The sequence below is a fragment of the Polypterus senegalus genome, chromosome 7 (assembly GCF_016835505.1).
Source record: "Polypterus senegalus isolate Bchr_013 chromosome 7, ASM1683550v1, whole genome shotgun sequence".
Lineage (NCBI taxonomy): Eukaryota > Metazoa > Chordata > Cladistia > Polypteriformes > Polypteridae > Polypterus > Polypterus senegalus.
The window spans coordinates 5,925,749-5,940,349 of record NC_053160.1 but is presented as its reverse complement, the minus strand read 5'-3'; the positions used below and the strand labels follow the sequence as shown (position 1 = coordinate 5,940,349).

The window sequence follows — 14,601 nt, the reverse complement described above, 5'->3', positions numbered from 1 at the left end:
GTTCTCGAGTAGAATGTGTTTTTATTTATTTATTTATTAAAGTAGATGTAAGATGATGTAAGCCTGCTATAACTACTTAAGCTGGAAATGAGTCAGCCTTTCAATGTGGGGGCTGAAAATGCCCTCTCTGCCTAACTGATGACTAATAAGTCAGGCTTCCACTGAGTTCTCTTTAAGATGAGTCTGTGCAGTTTATGTCAATTTGCATAAATAGCACAGGACATATGGTATACATATAGCACAGTACTATGAAATAACTCAAAATATAATTCAATAAATTGTTTAATTGGTCTAAGTATCCTTTAAACCTTTTAAAGCAAAAATCTCTCATCTCATCTTATTTTCTGAAACCTCCTTTCCTGGTGATGGTTGCCGCAGCAGCAGGCCAAGCAGCTCTGCCCAGACCTCCCTGTTCCTAGCTACAAATTCTAGCTCTCCCTGAGGAATTCTCAGGCATTGCCAAAACAGCCTAGACATAATCCATCCAGGATCTGCTATAAAGGTCTCTGCCTGGTGGGACATGGGTGGAGCAGCTCTGGGGCAGCCGCCCAGGAGGCATTCTTACAACATGCCCAATCCCCTACAGCTGGTTCCTTTCAATCCAGAGAAGCAGAGACTCTCCTCTGAGGCTCTCCCGAATCGCTGAGCTGCTCACCCTGTCACAAAGTGTCAGCTTGGCCATCTTCATTCCTGCCACTCATACTCACGGCCTCATGCTTTCAGTCATTACCCACAGTTCATGACCAAAAGTAAGGACAGAGATGTAGATCGATGGGTAAACTGAGAATCTTGTGTTTAGACTCCCCTCCCGATTCACAATTATGGACCGGTACAGTGCCCGGGGAATAGCCACCACTCTCCTAATCCACTTGTCGATCTCATGTTCCATTCTTCCAACATTTTTAAACAAGATTCTTCCAATAAGCGTGGTTGTCTTCCCCTCCACCTGGACAGAGCAATCCAATTTTTTTCTGAGAGAGAACCATGACCTCAGACTTGGAGGTACGGATTCTCATCCCTGCCACTTCACCCTCAGCAGCTAATAGCTCATTGGCATAAAAACCTGAAAGTTGTGTCTTTCAATTACAACTATTCACTTAATTAGCTTACACTAACGGTAGGGACAACTCTGCAAAAGACTTTAGTAAATGTCTGAAAGTCTTCATTATGCTCAAATATTTAAGTCATACATGGGAAACATTTAACTCACTCACCTGGCAATTTTACTCGAACCTCTAATTATATTCTGGCTTAAATGTGGTTCTTACTGAACCCATAACAGAGGTACTTGTTAAATCATTTTCCCTTTTTTGTTCATGTCTGCAATTCTGCTAATTACCTCAATATGTTCCCTTATCTGTTAATTGTATGATTTCTTTCATCATTTTTATTGAACATTGGGGCTGGGGCAGGGCCCCCCACCCACACATACCCTTTGTGATAATTTGGGGCCATTTGCCTTAGGCAACACTGTTTAAAAGCTTTCTTGACCCTAGTCATGTGATTGAAGCACTGAGTCAGTTCCGTGTTTTTAGCCACCATCTCTTAAGTTGGGTTTTTACGGTTCAACTTTGTGATAGTGTTGGTTAAGTTATATCATTCACAACGTCACATACTGGTGATTGAGAAACAGGTTATGGGCTCAAATAAGAGTATTTATCTGCCAGACAAAGGGTTACCTAACACTTCCTTTCCTCCTCTGCAGACCCTCAAAAGGCAGTCCCACCTGATGACAGCACTTCCGATCCTGGCTCTCCTGACCTCGCATCCTGTCCCAGATCTCCTGACCTCGCTTCCCGTTCCCATCACATATAAGCTCCATCTTTGTTAGCCATAGCCAGTTCCGTATTGAGCTCTGTCTGAAAAGACATAATTATGTTTTCCTTGAGCCTAATTTTCTAGTATACAGGGTGGCTACCACAAACCTTTTTCTGGGTATTTGTGTTTTCTTGACAACTGGCATAGTCAGCAGGATTCTGCTAAAACGTCCAAAGAGAAAGACCGAAACTCACTGGCATGGCTACTGAAATCCAGAAGCTTCAGGTCCAGGTGGGAGAGTACAGGACCAAGGTCACTGAAGCTGAAGTGTGGTATCAAGCACATGTGGCTACCCAACAGGATATGTTGCGGGTTCCATCCCAGGCACTGTTGCCGTTACATAAGAAATGATGATATTGAATCTTATTTCCTTTTATAATTGAGTATACTGCGGTAAGACATCACTGGGAGCGAACGGAATGGGCTCACATACTGGTGCTGTTCCTGAAAGATGAAGCACAGCAGACTTAATATAATCTCAGTGCTGAGGCTGCTGATGACTACAATAAGCCCAAGGCGGAGGTCTTAAAAAGGTATGGTGCTTCGATGGATCAGCAAGCAAGGATCTGCTGTGAGTGGCGGTTTAACCCAGAGCAGCATTCCTGATCTCAGGCATTCGATTTGTGGGGGGAAAACAGGGTGCTGACTACAGCCAGACGTGAATGACACCCAACAAGAGGTTGAATAGGTTGCCTGAGACCTCCTAGTGAATGCCCTCCCTGATTATCTTGCCCAGCAGGTCCGGAGACAACCATACTAAAACACAGAAGACTTTAATGATACTACTGAGCAGCATAGAGCTGCCTCTCAAGCCGCGAGATCAGAAGAGTCTGTACGCCAAACCCGGATGGGTGTGTTGCACACCAGGAGCCCTCTCATCACAACACGGAACACATAATGAAGTCTATAGAGAAACATATGCCGTCTCCACGCTGTTTCAAGTGTAGAGAGGAAGGACACAACTGACCTCTGCTTAGCTGACCCATGGTGAAAAGGAGAAAGGTACTGTGCAGTCGCTAAACCTTTTTTCTTTTCCCTGTACAGAAGTGTTAGTGAATGGCCATAAGGTAACTGCATTGATTGACTCCGGCAGTAACATATCCATTGTTGCTCGCCACTCTGTATTACCGCGACATTGGTTAAAGGGAAAGACCTGTCTGACCTGTATCCATGGGAAAACTCAAAACAATACCGGTTCCCCATAACCCACCTCATGTGGTGAGTTAAGACTGGTCTGAAAATAAAAGCAGTATAACACATTCCACTCATGAGAAACATTTGGGCCTAGTAATGGACAGGAAAGAACTGTCTCAATCTGTTTCCGCACCGTGTTTACAGCCAGCTGTAAGGAGTAACATGGCCATGCAGTTTGACATGGTAGACCCCACGACGACGCAGACAGAAGGGATATCCGACGACATTTCTCTATCGTGGGTGGAAACCATGCCTATTGAGGTCAGTCAGGACCCTCTATCCTTCTCACACTTTCAGTTTAGGCAAATTTCAGCCTCCTTTAAAAGAAAACAATGGAATGAAGATTCCTTAAATTTTGCCAAAAATGCAATCAATCTAGTTAATTGGCAACACATGCATTATCCCATGCCACAGGGACCTTTGTCCACTTTGTCTTGAATACTGATTTTCTTTATCATGTACCAGAGCATGATGGGTAAGTAAAGTCATTGTTATTGGTTCTGCAAGCCTTCTGGCGGCAGGTCTGTGAATTGCCCACAATCTAATTAGGAGCCAAAAAAAACTTTGACTGCATTAAGCTCCAATTTTATTGTCTGAGGATAAATGAGGAGCTTTGTCGCTTTTGCATTTCCTGCCCGGGAATGTCAGCTGAGACAAATTCCTAGGAGGGATCGTGCACAGCTCATTCTCATTCCTCTGATATTCCCTTCGAATGCATTGGAGTGGACAAAGTAAGACCACTGGAACCATCAGCGAGAGGACATAAATATATTTTAGTCCCGATTGATTATGCTATCCATTATCCTGAAGCCATCTCTTTCCGTACAGCTACCACAAAGAACATCACACGGGAATTGGTAGGGGTCTATGCACAATTTGGCATCACCAAAGAAGTCTTAACAGACCAGGAGGCGTCCTTCACCTCGGAGACATTCACGGAAATGGCCAAGTTACTCAAGATAACGCACTTAAAGGCTTCAGTATATAATCTTCAAATGCTGTGCAAGGAGGTCAGTAAGGATTAGAGAAACTGGGACCAGTTGCTCCCCCTTATATTATTTGCCTAATGGGAAGTCCCACAATCCTCTGTGGGTTACACCCCTTTTGAGTTACTCTACGTGCAGCAACCCCAGGGCATACTGGATATCCAAAAGGAAGATTGGGAGGAAGAGGCCCTCCCTTCCACTAACGTATTAGTGTATGCCGTACAGGTACAGGATACATTTGTAAAAATTCAACCTATTGTAAAGGACTATATGGACAAAGACCAATCAGCACAGGCCCGTTGCTACAACCACAGCACTTCTCCTTAGGAATACTGCCGGGGATATCTCCTCATGGTCCTCGTTACCACCTCACACTCTAAATTGTTGGGACATTGGCAAGGCCCATATGAAGTTAAGGAGAGGAAGGGTCTTGTCAATTGTTTGTTGTGGCAACCAAACTGTCGGCCAAGTGAACAGGTATATCACATCAACTTGCTGAAGCTGTGGAATGATAGGGACCCTGATCCCTCCTCCGGTCAGCCCTGTTCTATTTTTCTCTGAAAAATAAGTCTTTAACGTCGGTTCTGATCAGACAGTCAAACAGCGGCAGAAGCTGGAAGCAGTTATTCTGTCTGTCCCAGAGATGAAAAGCAAGAAGCCCAGATGGACCTCTCTGATTGTGCATGACGTAATGACTGAACCTGGTGTTGTCGTCAGGGAACGCCCATATAGACTCAAAACAAGCAGAGGTGGGACTTGAGGTCTAACGATTCTGGACTTAAGTGTAATAGAGGGGAGTCATAATCCTTGGCCCAGCCCCATTGGTTTGATCCCTAAGCCTGACGGCAGTTGTAGGCTTTGCACCAACTTCCATCAACTTACTCAGGTTTCCCAATTTGATGCTCACCCGCTGCCGTAAGTGGATGACCTCCCCGAGAGCTTCAGTACAGTGGAGTATTTGACCATACTGGACACGACAAGAGGGTACTGGGAGGTTACTTTAACGGACTCCGCAAAGGCCAAGATAATGTTTAGCACCCCTAGTGGACACTGGCAGTATTAGGTGCCTCCATTTGGATTGCACAGGGTGCCGGCAACCTTCCAACATCTGGTGGACAGAGTGCTATGTCCTCACAATCCTACAGTCCTGCCTACTTGGATGACGTGGTCATCTATTCCAGCACATGGAAGGAACACCTACAGCAGAGGTTAAGGTGGTGCTCTGTACACTTGGTGAGGCCAGTCTTCAGATTAACCCTAAGAAATGTTTTTTTTTTTAATTAACCAAGGCCAAATATTTGGGCTACCTGTTGGGCAGGGGTACATTTAGACCACAGTGTTCCAAAATTGATGCCATCATGAACTGGCCCTGTCTAAAGACCAAGAGGCAGGTCCAAGCTGTTCTCAGTTTGTCAGGTAACTACCGCCAGTTGGTAACTTGCATCTCCAAGAAATAAGCCCCAAACACCATAGCATGGGATTCAAAAGCAGACGCTATATTTCGTGAACTAAAGCAAGCCCTAACGTCAGCACTGGTATTTTTGGCACTTAATTTCTCCTTGGCCTTTATTCTCCAGACTGACACTTCGGACACAGGACTCTGTGCCACGTTGAGCCAGAGTGTCGATGGTGTTTAACACCCCGTCATGTTCCGGAGCCAGAAACTGCTGGATCAGGAGACCAGGTATGCGGCGGTGGAACAGGAAGCTTTGGCAAACAAGCAGACTATTACACAGCTGAGGTATTTACTATCTCTTAGGCCATTAATTCACCCTTGTCACTGATCATGCCCCTCTTCAGTGGATGGTGGCGCACAAGGAATCAAATACACACGCACACACATATATCTTATATACTGGTGAAATTCTGTTACAACGAAATTTTCATTTCAACAAAGTATTTTTATGGTCCCGACAGTTTCCCCATATGACGCGAGTCTATAGAAATCTCGTTACTACGAAATACATTCAGCAGATACTTTCATTACAAAAGACTTTGAAATGCCTGAATAAATCATCCACAGAGTAGTTAGTTCTGTGGTCGCAGCTCAGTTGTGCGCAACGATCCCCGAACAGAAACATTGTAAAATTTTTTTTCTTCCTTTGAACTTTCCTCGTACTGTTTTTTTTTGCTGTGTTTCTCTGGTTTTCAGTGATACCTTTTGCTTATTGCTCATCAACATTTGAAAAATATCCATTGGAATTTAACTCATTGTCACCCTCCTATAGAAATGGCCGACACGAAAAAACGACAACAGTTCATATTAGGGAAAAAAAGAAAACTTTAAATGTTTGTGGCTTTCGATTCCGGCAAAAAGAAAAAAGATACTGCAGTGAATTCGGAATTTCACTATCGACACTGTCAACTTTCTTGAAAGACCGAGCAAAAAAGAAGAAACATCTCAGGTTGCAAACGTATGCAAACTGCTGCATCTGAAGACATCGAAAAAGCAGTTTTTATGTGGTTCAGTGATACTCGTTCAAGAAACATTTCTATTAATGCGCCACTCATTCAAGAAAAAGCAAAGTCACTGTTGTGATGTTTCTAAACTCTCTTTGGGACCTCCCCAATTAGACAGCATGCTGAACAGCGTCCCGAAGTGCGATCACTGCATCTGTGGAAGACTTTTTATCCGTTGCCAGTACAACAGCAAACCGGAAAGCTCTCAACGAGTGATGCAAGGAACATTGTAAATGCAGAGCACAGTATTACTTGGCCACTAAATTGGTCACATCCCTGTCTGACTGCTGTGTCTGTGTATAGGACAGTGGCAGATCCCGCTACAATAAATAACTGTGCTCTTCCTTTTTCAAGCTGAATAAAGCTGGTTTTGCTAAAGAACTGAGACTCAGCCTCATCTTTTGGGGTTATGAGCCCGCTTTTTCCTGCCCTGGCAACAGACAATCTTCCACAGACGCGGCAATTGCGCTTAGGGATGCACTTTGGCGTGTTTTCCCGTTGGGTGGGGGGGTCCCCCCAAAAGAGTTCAGAAACCTCACAATGTGAAGAAGAAGAAAAGGATGATTCAGCTTCTGATTGATAGGTTCTGATTGTGCTGCTAACAACATGCATCTACATTTAAATAATGTTCGCATTGAATTCCTCCCACCCAATTGAACAGCGGTGCTTCAGCCATTGGATTTGGGCATCATTCGCACCCTGGAAGTGTACTATCGCAAGGAAATGCTGAGAAAACTTCTCGTCAGCACAACTTGTAGACAGGAGCAGGTTAAAATTAACGTGAAATAAGCTATTGAAATGATCTCAAACGCCTGGATGCAAGTTAAAGAAAGTACTATAGTGACAAATACAGAATCTCATTACTATGAAATTTTCATTACAACAAAATATTTTTTAGGTCCCTGGCAGTTCATTGTAATGGAATTTTACCTGTATAAACATCTACGTCTGGAAGTGTGTGTGTGTGTGTTTTGTCTGTCTGTCCGGCCCAGAAGTGCGAGGCTACAGCATGAAGCTGAAAGAGCTGGCAAGGCATCCCCAAGTTAACGAGTTGGAAGAAGTACGAGGCTACAGCATGAAGCTGAAAGAAAGCGATTCAATGGCTTCTCATAACTAATGGAATTCTGCGCAACCAGAAATTTTAAAGCTTTATATGCTCTGAAAGTCCTATTTAACTGTATTAAAGGTAACATAAAGAACATCTGCAGCAAAAGCATCAACATAAACTAGCTGGAGCATTTTATGGTCACGAATTAACAAGAATTAGATCAAGATGTTAGACTCGCTAGCATGCAGTTTACATGTTTTTAGCACATTCCATACACCAAAACTTTTGACTGCAGTAATATTATTGACAGTTTTTAAAAAGTGTTATAAGTGGTATTATTTACCTTCCTTTTCATGGAAAATAGGTTGGGTGGATTTCTCGGTAATGGCTGTGGCTGGATCCAGCATTGTTCGGACCCCAGAACTGCTGTGCTGCCATCGCTTTACCTGCAGCTGCTGGAGCCAGTACATCATAGTATGGTTGTTCACTGCCTGCAAAAACAAAGACATTTTGAAATTAAAAAGATCAATAACAAGAAATATGTTCTATTTAAGACTAAACGAAGACCCTTATTTGACAGAACTGCATTTAAAATGAAGTGGATAATATTCATAAATACGTAATGGCATGCGTAGTTTATTTCACAGAAAATACCATTGCAAAGTGCTTAATCATTTATATCATACTTCATTTGACTAAAATTCTTACAGGGCAATGTCACATTGCAAAGAAGTAAGAATAATAACGTATAGAAAAGCGTTTGTTTGAATATTAATAGCCACTACAGAGGTGTTTTTTTTTTTTTTATTAGGCAACAAAACACAACAAAATATTTTTTCAGGGCCATAAAGAAACTCAGATGCACATATAATTACCTATATAAGTACACACAGTGTTCTTTACAAAACAATTGGCAAGGTTTTCTGGCACTGTACAGTATATAATGTAATGCTAATCTCATCAGCTATACCAAGTGAGCAAACTACTTTGTTAATAAATTCTCCTGAGCATTTCTGATGGCTTATTATTTTTTTTTGAAAAGGACAGTTATTAAATACCTGTGAATCCCACTACACAAAGTAAAACCTTGTTTGACCAAGTAAGCAGACAGAATCAGACTGTCTATTCATGTTGTCCATAAAACATACAGTAGAGAAGTCACAAATCAAGGGTGAGACCGTTTGCATTTTACTGCACTGCTTCCCATCAGTGGACACCATTCCAGCTTTTTATAGACTCACTGTGAACTTTGCGATGAACGTTTGGAGTGTTTGAAATAGCACTACTCCTTTACAAACTCGATCAAGTTCACCTTTTGCACATCCATCCCAGGAACAGTGCTAAAAATATTCATATGTTAAAGCAGCTGTTAAATGAATTTTAACCTTTAACTACTCACACCATTTCTCATCTCATAAGTACTCACGTGGTGTACTTTATGCACCAGCGTTAAAATGGCTATTTACATGCACGCTGTGAGGTTGTAATATAAAATATTGCACTAATTTTGAATTGTGCATGTTTTAAATGTAATTTAATACCATTCTGTGACACAGTCTAGGGCAGAGGTCCCCAACTCCGGTCCTGGAGGGCCCCAGTGGCTACAGGTTTTCCCGTTTGTGCTGCTAATTAACTTCTTTTGAATTCATTTTAATTGACTTGCTCTTGAAGACTCAGACCCCTCAATTGTTTCTTTTTTTCTTAATAAGCAGCAAAACAATAGTGAGATACAAAATGAGCCAAGACATGACCAGCAAACTGTGACCACCATACAATATCTGAAAATAAAGAAAGGTGAAGGTCACAGGAATGCTGATCTGCTCAGGTCCCCAAAACATTTGACCAGAGCTCTTAGAAAAGAGAAAAATCCACAATTTCTGAAATGTATTCTATTGCACAATGAGAGCAGCAACAAGCCATGGAATAAAAGAATGAGTTTAGTTAACGAGAAGACTTGGCGCCTAATTAAGCAACTGCCTGGAGAGAAATTGGTTGGAGTTTGAGGTCCTGACTGAGTTGGTCTTCTGTTGGCTCACTTACTTCACATTTCATTTCTGTTTGGGTGCCATTAAAGGAAAGAAATGAAGCAATTCAGAGGAACGATGAATACATTTAGGGGAACAAATCTTAAAAAACAAGTCAATTAAAATTAATTCAAAAGACGTTAATTGGCAGCAAAAACAGGTCACTCATTAAGAAAAGGGTTAGAATGAAAACCTGCAGACACCGGGGCCCTCCAGGACTGGAGCTGGGGACCCCTGGTCTGAAAATAAACCTGATCCACTTCTCCAGTGCTCATTCGTCACCGGTCACACTTCATCCAAGGCAGGATTTTGCACACTTATGACATTTCACTTCAGTTGTTGAATGTTCTTTGCAGACAAAGTCATTGCAAGAAGAACATCTCATCATTGTCATACATGCATAAGTACCCATGTGGTGCACGTGGTGCACCAACTGCACCATATGGAACTTGCGACTGGGCATCCACTCATAAAACCGGCTAGGGGTACACTGGGGGCAAACCATTGTGACACTGTACTTGTAGTGAAACAAGCAGAGGACAGATGGCAGATGCTGCCGGTAGATTCAGGTAAAAGGACATTGGACTAAAATAACCAAGATTGGTGTACAAAATACACTAGTGTGCGTAGTTAAGGGTTAAACAGAAAAAAGTCCGTACATCACTGCAAAGAATCTCTCTATTATTGTTGCTAGTTTTTGTTTCTTGTCAGTCCGTCTAAAGAGCCGGTGAAGTCACCCCGTAACCATTTGTTCACTTCAGCATCTATTGTCAAGTTGCCATATCCGGTGTTTCAGCACTGCCAGCCAATCCACTATTCTTGGCGACTGCAGTGTCTCCTTTGTCCCATTAGTGCAATAAGCCATCTGGCAGCTGCCCTTTTTCCTGGTACTCTGCACAGTTATCTCACTCCACCCAAATGTCAGTTACTCTGTCTCTTCGAGTCTGACAACTTCCCTTTCCATGGTGGCTGCTGCCTAATAAAGCAACTGAAAATGGATCTTACTCCAGTGGTCTTATATTTGTTAGGAATTCCTGTTTTGAACTCTGACAAGTCCTTGAATTCAAATCTGGTTTGTTCTCTGCCTAGACATCACCATCTTGATAATTACAGTACTTGTGTTTGTCCTTTATGTATATTTAATATCTTTCAATTTTCTGTCAAAATTAAATGACCAGAATAACAAAGACAATATAGTGATCTCATGTTTAACAACACAAAAAGTGTACAAAATGTCAATCAAGCAACAATCCACAGGCAATTCCCTCAACAATTCATCTAAGCTGTATCTATAGCCATATGAAAAAGTTTGGGTACCCCTCTTAATTCTTTGGATGTTTGTTTATCATTGACTTAGCTTTCAAAGGGTGGCACGGTGGCGCAGTGGTAGCGCTGCTGCGGGTCCTTCCTGCGTGGAGTTTGCATGTTCTCCCGTGTTCGCGGGGTTTCCTCCGGGCGCTCCGGTATCTTCCCACAGTCCAAAGACATGCCAGTTAGGTGGATTGGCAATTCTAAATTGGCCCTAGTGTGTGGTTTGTGTGTGTCCTGCAGTGGGTTGGCACCCTGCCCAGGATTGGTTCCTGCCTTGTGCCCTGTGTTGGCTGGGAATGGCTCCAGCAGACCCCCGTGACCCTGTGTTCGGATTCAGCGGGTTGGAAAATGGATGGATGGATGGATGAGCTTTCAAAGTAGCAACTTTCTTTTAATATCTAACATGTCTTATGAAAACAGTAGGATTTCAGCAGTGGCATTAAATTTATTGAATTAACAGAAAATATGCAATACCGTATATCTTCTAGTAGTGGCCGGCTTCTTATTGACGCCCGTTTCCAATAAACGCCGGGTTTGAAGAGATGTAGCGACAAATAGACGCCGGTCTCTAATAGTAGCCGATCTGTAGTAAACGGCGATCTCCAATGACCCACTGCCTTTTTCGTACGCTGATCCTCATTTTCGTACCACCTGGGCTACCGCCCTCCTGCAGTGTATCATAAGGTAAGTACCTTTTCGTGTCAAAAATATTTTGTCATCGCATGCTATCGAGGAAGCGAGAAAGTCAAAAAGAAATTTCTTTGTGTACATTTTGCCCTTTCGTTTCCACGTCAATCATAACCCCACAGGGAGGGCAGAGGTGGCGGGAAGAACATGAAAATGCCATCTTCGACACGTTAATCCTGATAAAACTGATTACTGCACGACAACAAGCAATGGGAGTACCTGTATTGCCATCACAAGAAGAGGAAGATGAAGAAGAACTCGCAAATAATGAAGCAATCATTACCTATTCAGATGACGAGTAGATGGTAAGTACTGTACTTTATTGTATCTTATCCAGTCTCATGTCGTAATGTATACTTATATGCACGAGTTTGGAGCTCATTGCATTTCCTTATGTTCTGCAGGGGCCTTGTCGGGCTGATGAGCGCTTTCATGCGAAATTCGGACTGGTGCAGGCCACTGCTGGTGGCATCATTGGCAAGAAAGTTGACGTCTACCGTACCTGTTTTTCATGCTTACGGTAGTACCGTACTGTATACTGCTTTAATAAGACCGTACTGCTGTACTGATAATTTAATTAAATCCTGAAATGTTCATCCGGAGTTGTTGCCTACATTTTGTGACCGTAAATGCGGTACCAAAGCGTATTTTACTGCCAAATGAATCCCGTTTACCCATCACCATTCCGTCTGCGAGGCGATTAATAGCCGGTCTCCAACAATCGACGGGCCGTCCTAATAATTTTTTGAATAAACGCCGGGGCTACTATTGGAAGATATACGGTATCCATCATAACAAAATTAGACAGGTTCATAAATGTGGGCACCCCAACAGAGATATGATATCAATACTTAGTTGAGCCTCCTGTTGCTAATCTAATAGCCTTTAGAAGCCTCCTATGCCTTTGATGAGTGTCTGGATTCTGGATGGAGGTATTGTTGACCATTCTTCATACAAAATCTCTCCAGTTCAGTTCAATTTAATGGCTGCCGAGCATGGACAGCCTGCTTCAAATCATCCCATAGATTTTCAATGATATTCAAGTCAGGGGACTGTGATGGCCATTCCAGAACATTGTACTTCTCCCTCTGCATGAATGCCTTTGTAGATTTCCAGCTGTGTTTTGTCTTGTTGGATTATCCAACCCCTGCTTAAGTAAGTTCAACTCTGTGACTGATGCTTGAACATTATCCTGAAGAATTTGTTGATATTGGGTTGAATTCATCTGACCCTCGACTTTAACAAGGGCCCCAGTCTCTGAACTGGCCATACAGCCCCACAGCTGCCCCATACATCCTCAAACACTATTCAATCTCTTTTCGCTGTTCCGTTATTTCCCCCGATTATTATTTTCTCTTTGTTTGCGCTAATGCGATGTATTCTCTACAAATATGCAACGTTGTGAAGAGGGAAGGCTGAACGCACCCGAGACATCCTCAAACTCTATTCGATCTCTTTTCACTGTTCTGTTATTTCACCAAGTAATATTTTCCATTTGTTGGCGCTAATGAGAACTTTACAGTAATCCCTCCTTGATCGCGGGGGTTGCGTTCCAGAACCCCCCTGCGAAAGGTGAAAATCCACAAATTAAAAACTATACTGCTCAAAAGAATTAAAGGAACACTTTTTAATCAGAGTATAGCATAAAGTCAATGAAACTTCTGGGATATTAATCTGGTCAGTTAAGTAGCAGAGGGGGTTGTTAATCAGTTTCAGCTGCTGTGGTGTTAATGAAATTAACAACAGTTGCACTAGAGGGGCAACAATGAGATGACCCCCAAAACAGGAATGGTTTAACAGGTAGAGGCCACTGACATTTTTCCCTCCTCATCTTTTCTGACTGTTTCTTCACTAGTTTTGCATTTGGCTACAGTCAGTGTCACTACTGGTAGCATGAGGCGATACCTGGACCCTACAGAGGTTGCACAGGTAGTCCAACTTCTCCAGGATGGCACATCAATACGTGTCATTGCCAGAAGATTTGCTGTGTCTCACTGCACAGTCTCAAGGGCATGGAGGAGATTCTAGGAGACAAGCAGTTACTCTAGGAGAGCTGGAGAGGGCCATAGAAGGTCCATAACCCATCAGCAGGACCAGTATCTGCTCCTTTGGGCAAGGAGGAACAGGATGAGCACTGCCAGAGTCCTACAAAATGACCTCCAGCAGGCCACTGGTGTGAATGTCTCTGACCAAACAACCAGAAAGACTTCATGAGGGTGACCCAAGGGCCCCATGTCCTCTAATGGGCCCTGAGCTCACTGCCCAGCAGCATGCAGCTCGATTGGCATTCGCCATAGAATACCAGAATTGGCAGATGCACCACTGGTGCCCTGTGCTTTTTACAGATGAGAGCAGGTTCACCCTGAGCACATGACAGAAGTGAAAGGGTCTGGAGAAGCCATGGAGAACATTATGCTGCCTGTACCATCATTCAGCATGAGCAGTTTGGTGGTGGGTTAATGATTGTCTGGGGAGGCATATCCATGGAGGGTCACACAGACCGCTACAGGCTTAACAAAGGCACCTTGGCTGCCATTAGGTATCAGGATGAAATCCTTGGACCCATTGTCAGACCCTATGCTGGTACAGTGGCTCCTGGTGCACGACAATTCCTGGCCTCATGTGGTGAGAGTATGCAGGCAGTTCCTGGAGGATGAAGGAATTGATACCATTGACTGGCCTCCACACTTTCCTGACCTAAATCCAATAGAACACCTCTGGGACATTATGTTGTGGTTCATCCAATGCCACCAGGTTGCACCTCAGACTGTCCAGGAGCTCAGTGATGCCCTGGTCCAGATCTGGGAGGAGATCCCCCACAACACCATCTGTCATCTCATTAGAAGCATGCACCGATGTTGTCAGGCATGTATACAAGAACACAGGGGCCATACAAAGTGCTGCGTACAATTTGGAGTTGCTGCAATTCAATTTGGGCAAAATGGACTAGCCTGCCACATCATTTTTTCACTCTGATTTTTGGGGCGTCTTTGAATTCAGGGCTCTGTAGGTTGATCATTTTCATTTCCATCAAACGATGTGGCATCCTTTCGTTCCTAACACATTACCCAGT

General features: G+C 43.2%; 1 protein-coding gene across 1 annotated transcript in view; it reads right to left on the bottom strand.

The window, feature by feature from the left end:
- tbc1d2 (TBC1 domain family, member 2) overlaps positions 1 to 14,601 on the bottom strand; it is a 146,362-nt gene that overhangs the window by 86,532 nt on the left and 45,229 nt on the right. The window contains exon 3 of the mRNA XM_039758180.1: positions 7,850 to 7,997. Coding sequence (XP_039614114.1) covers positions 7,850 to 7,997 — 148 coding nt within the window. The remainder of the gene's footprint in view (positions 1 to 7,849; positions 7,998 to 14,601) is intronic.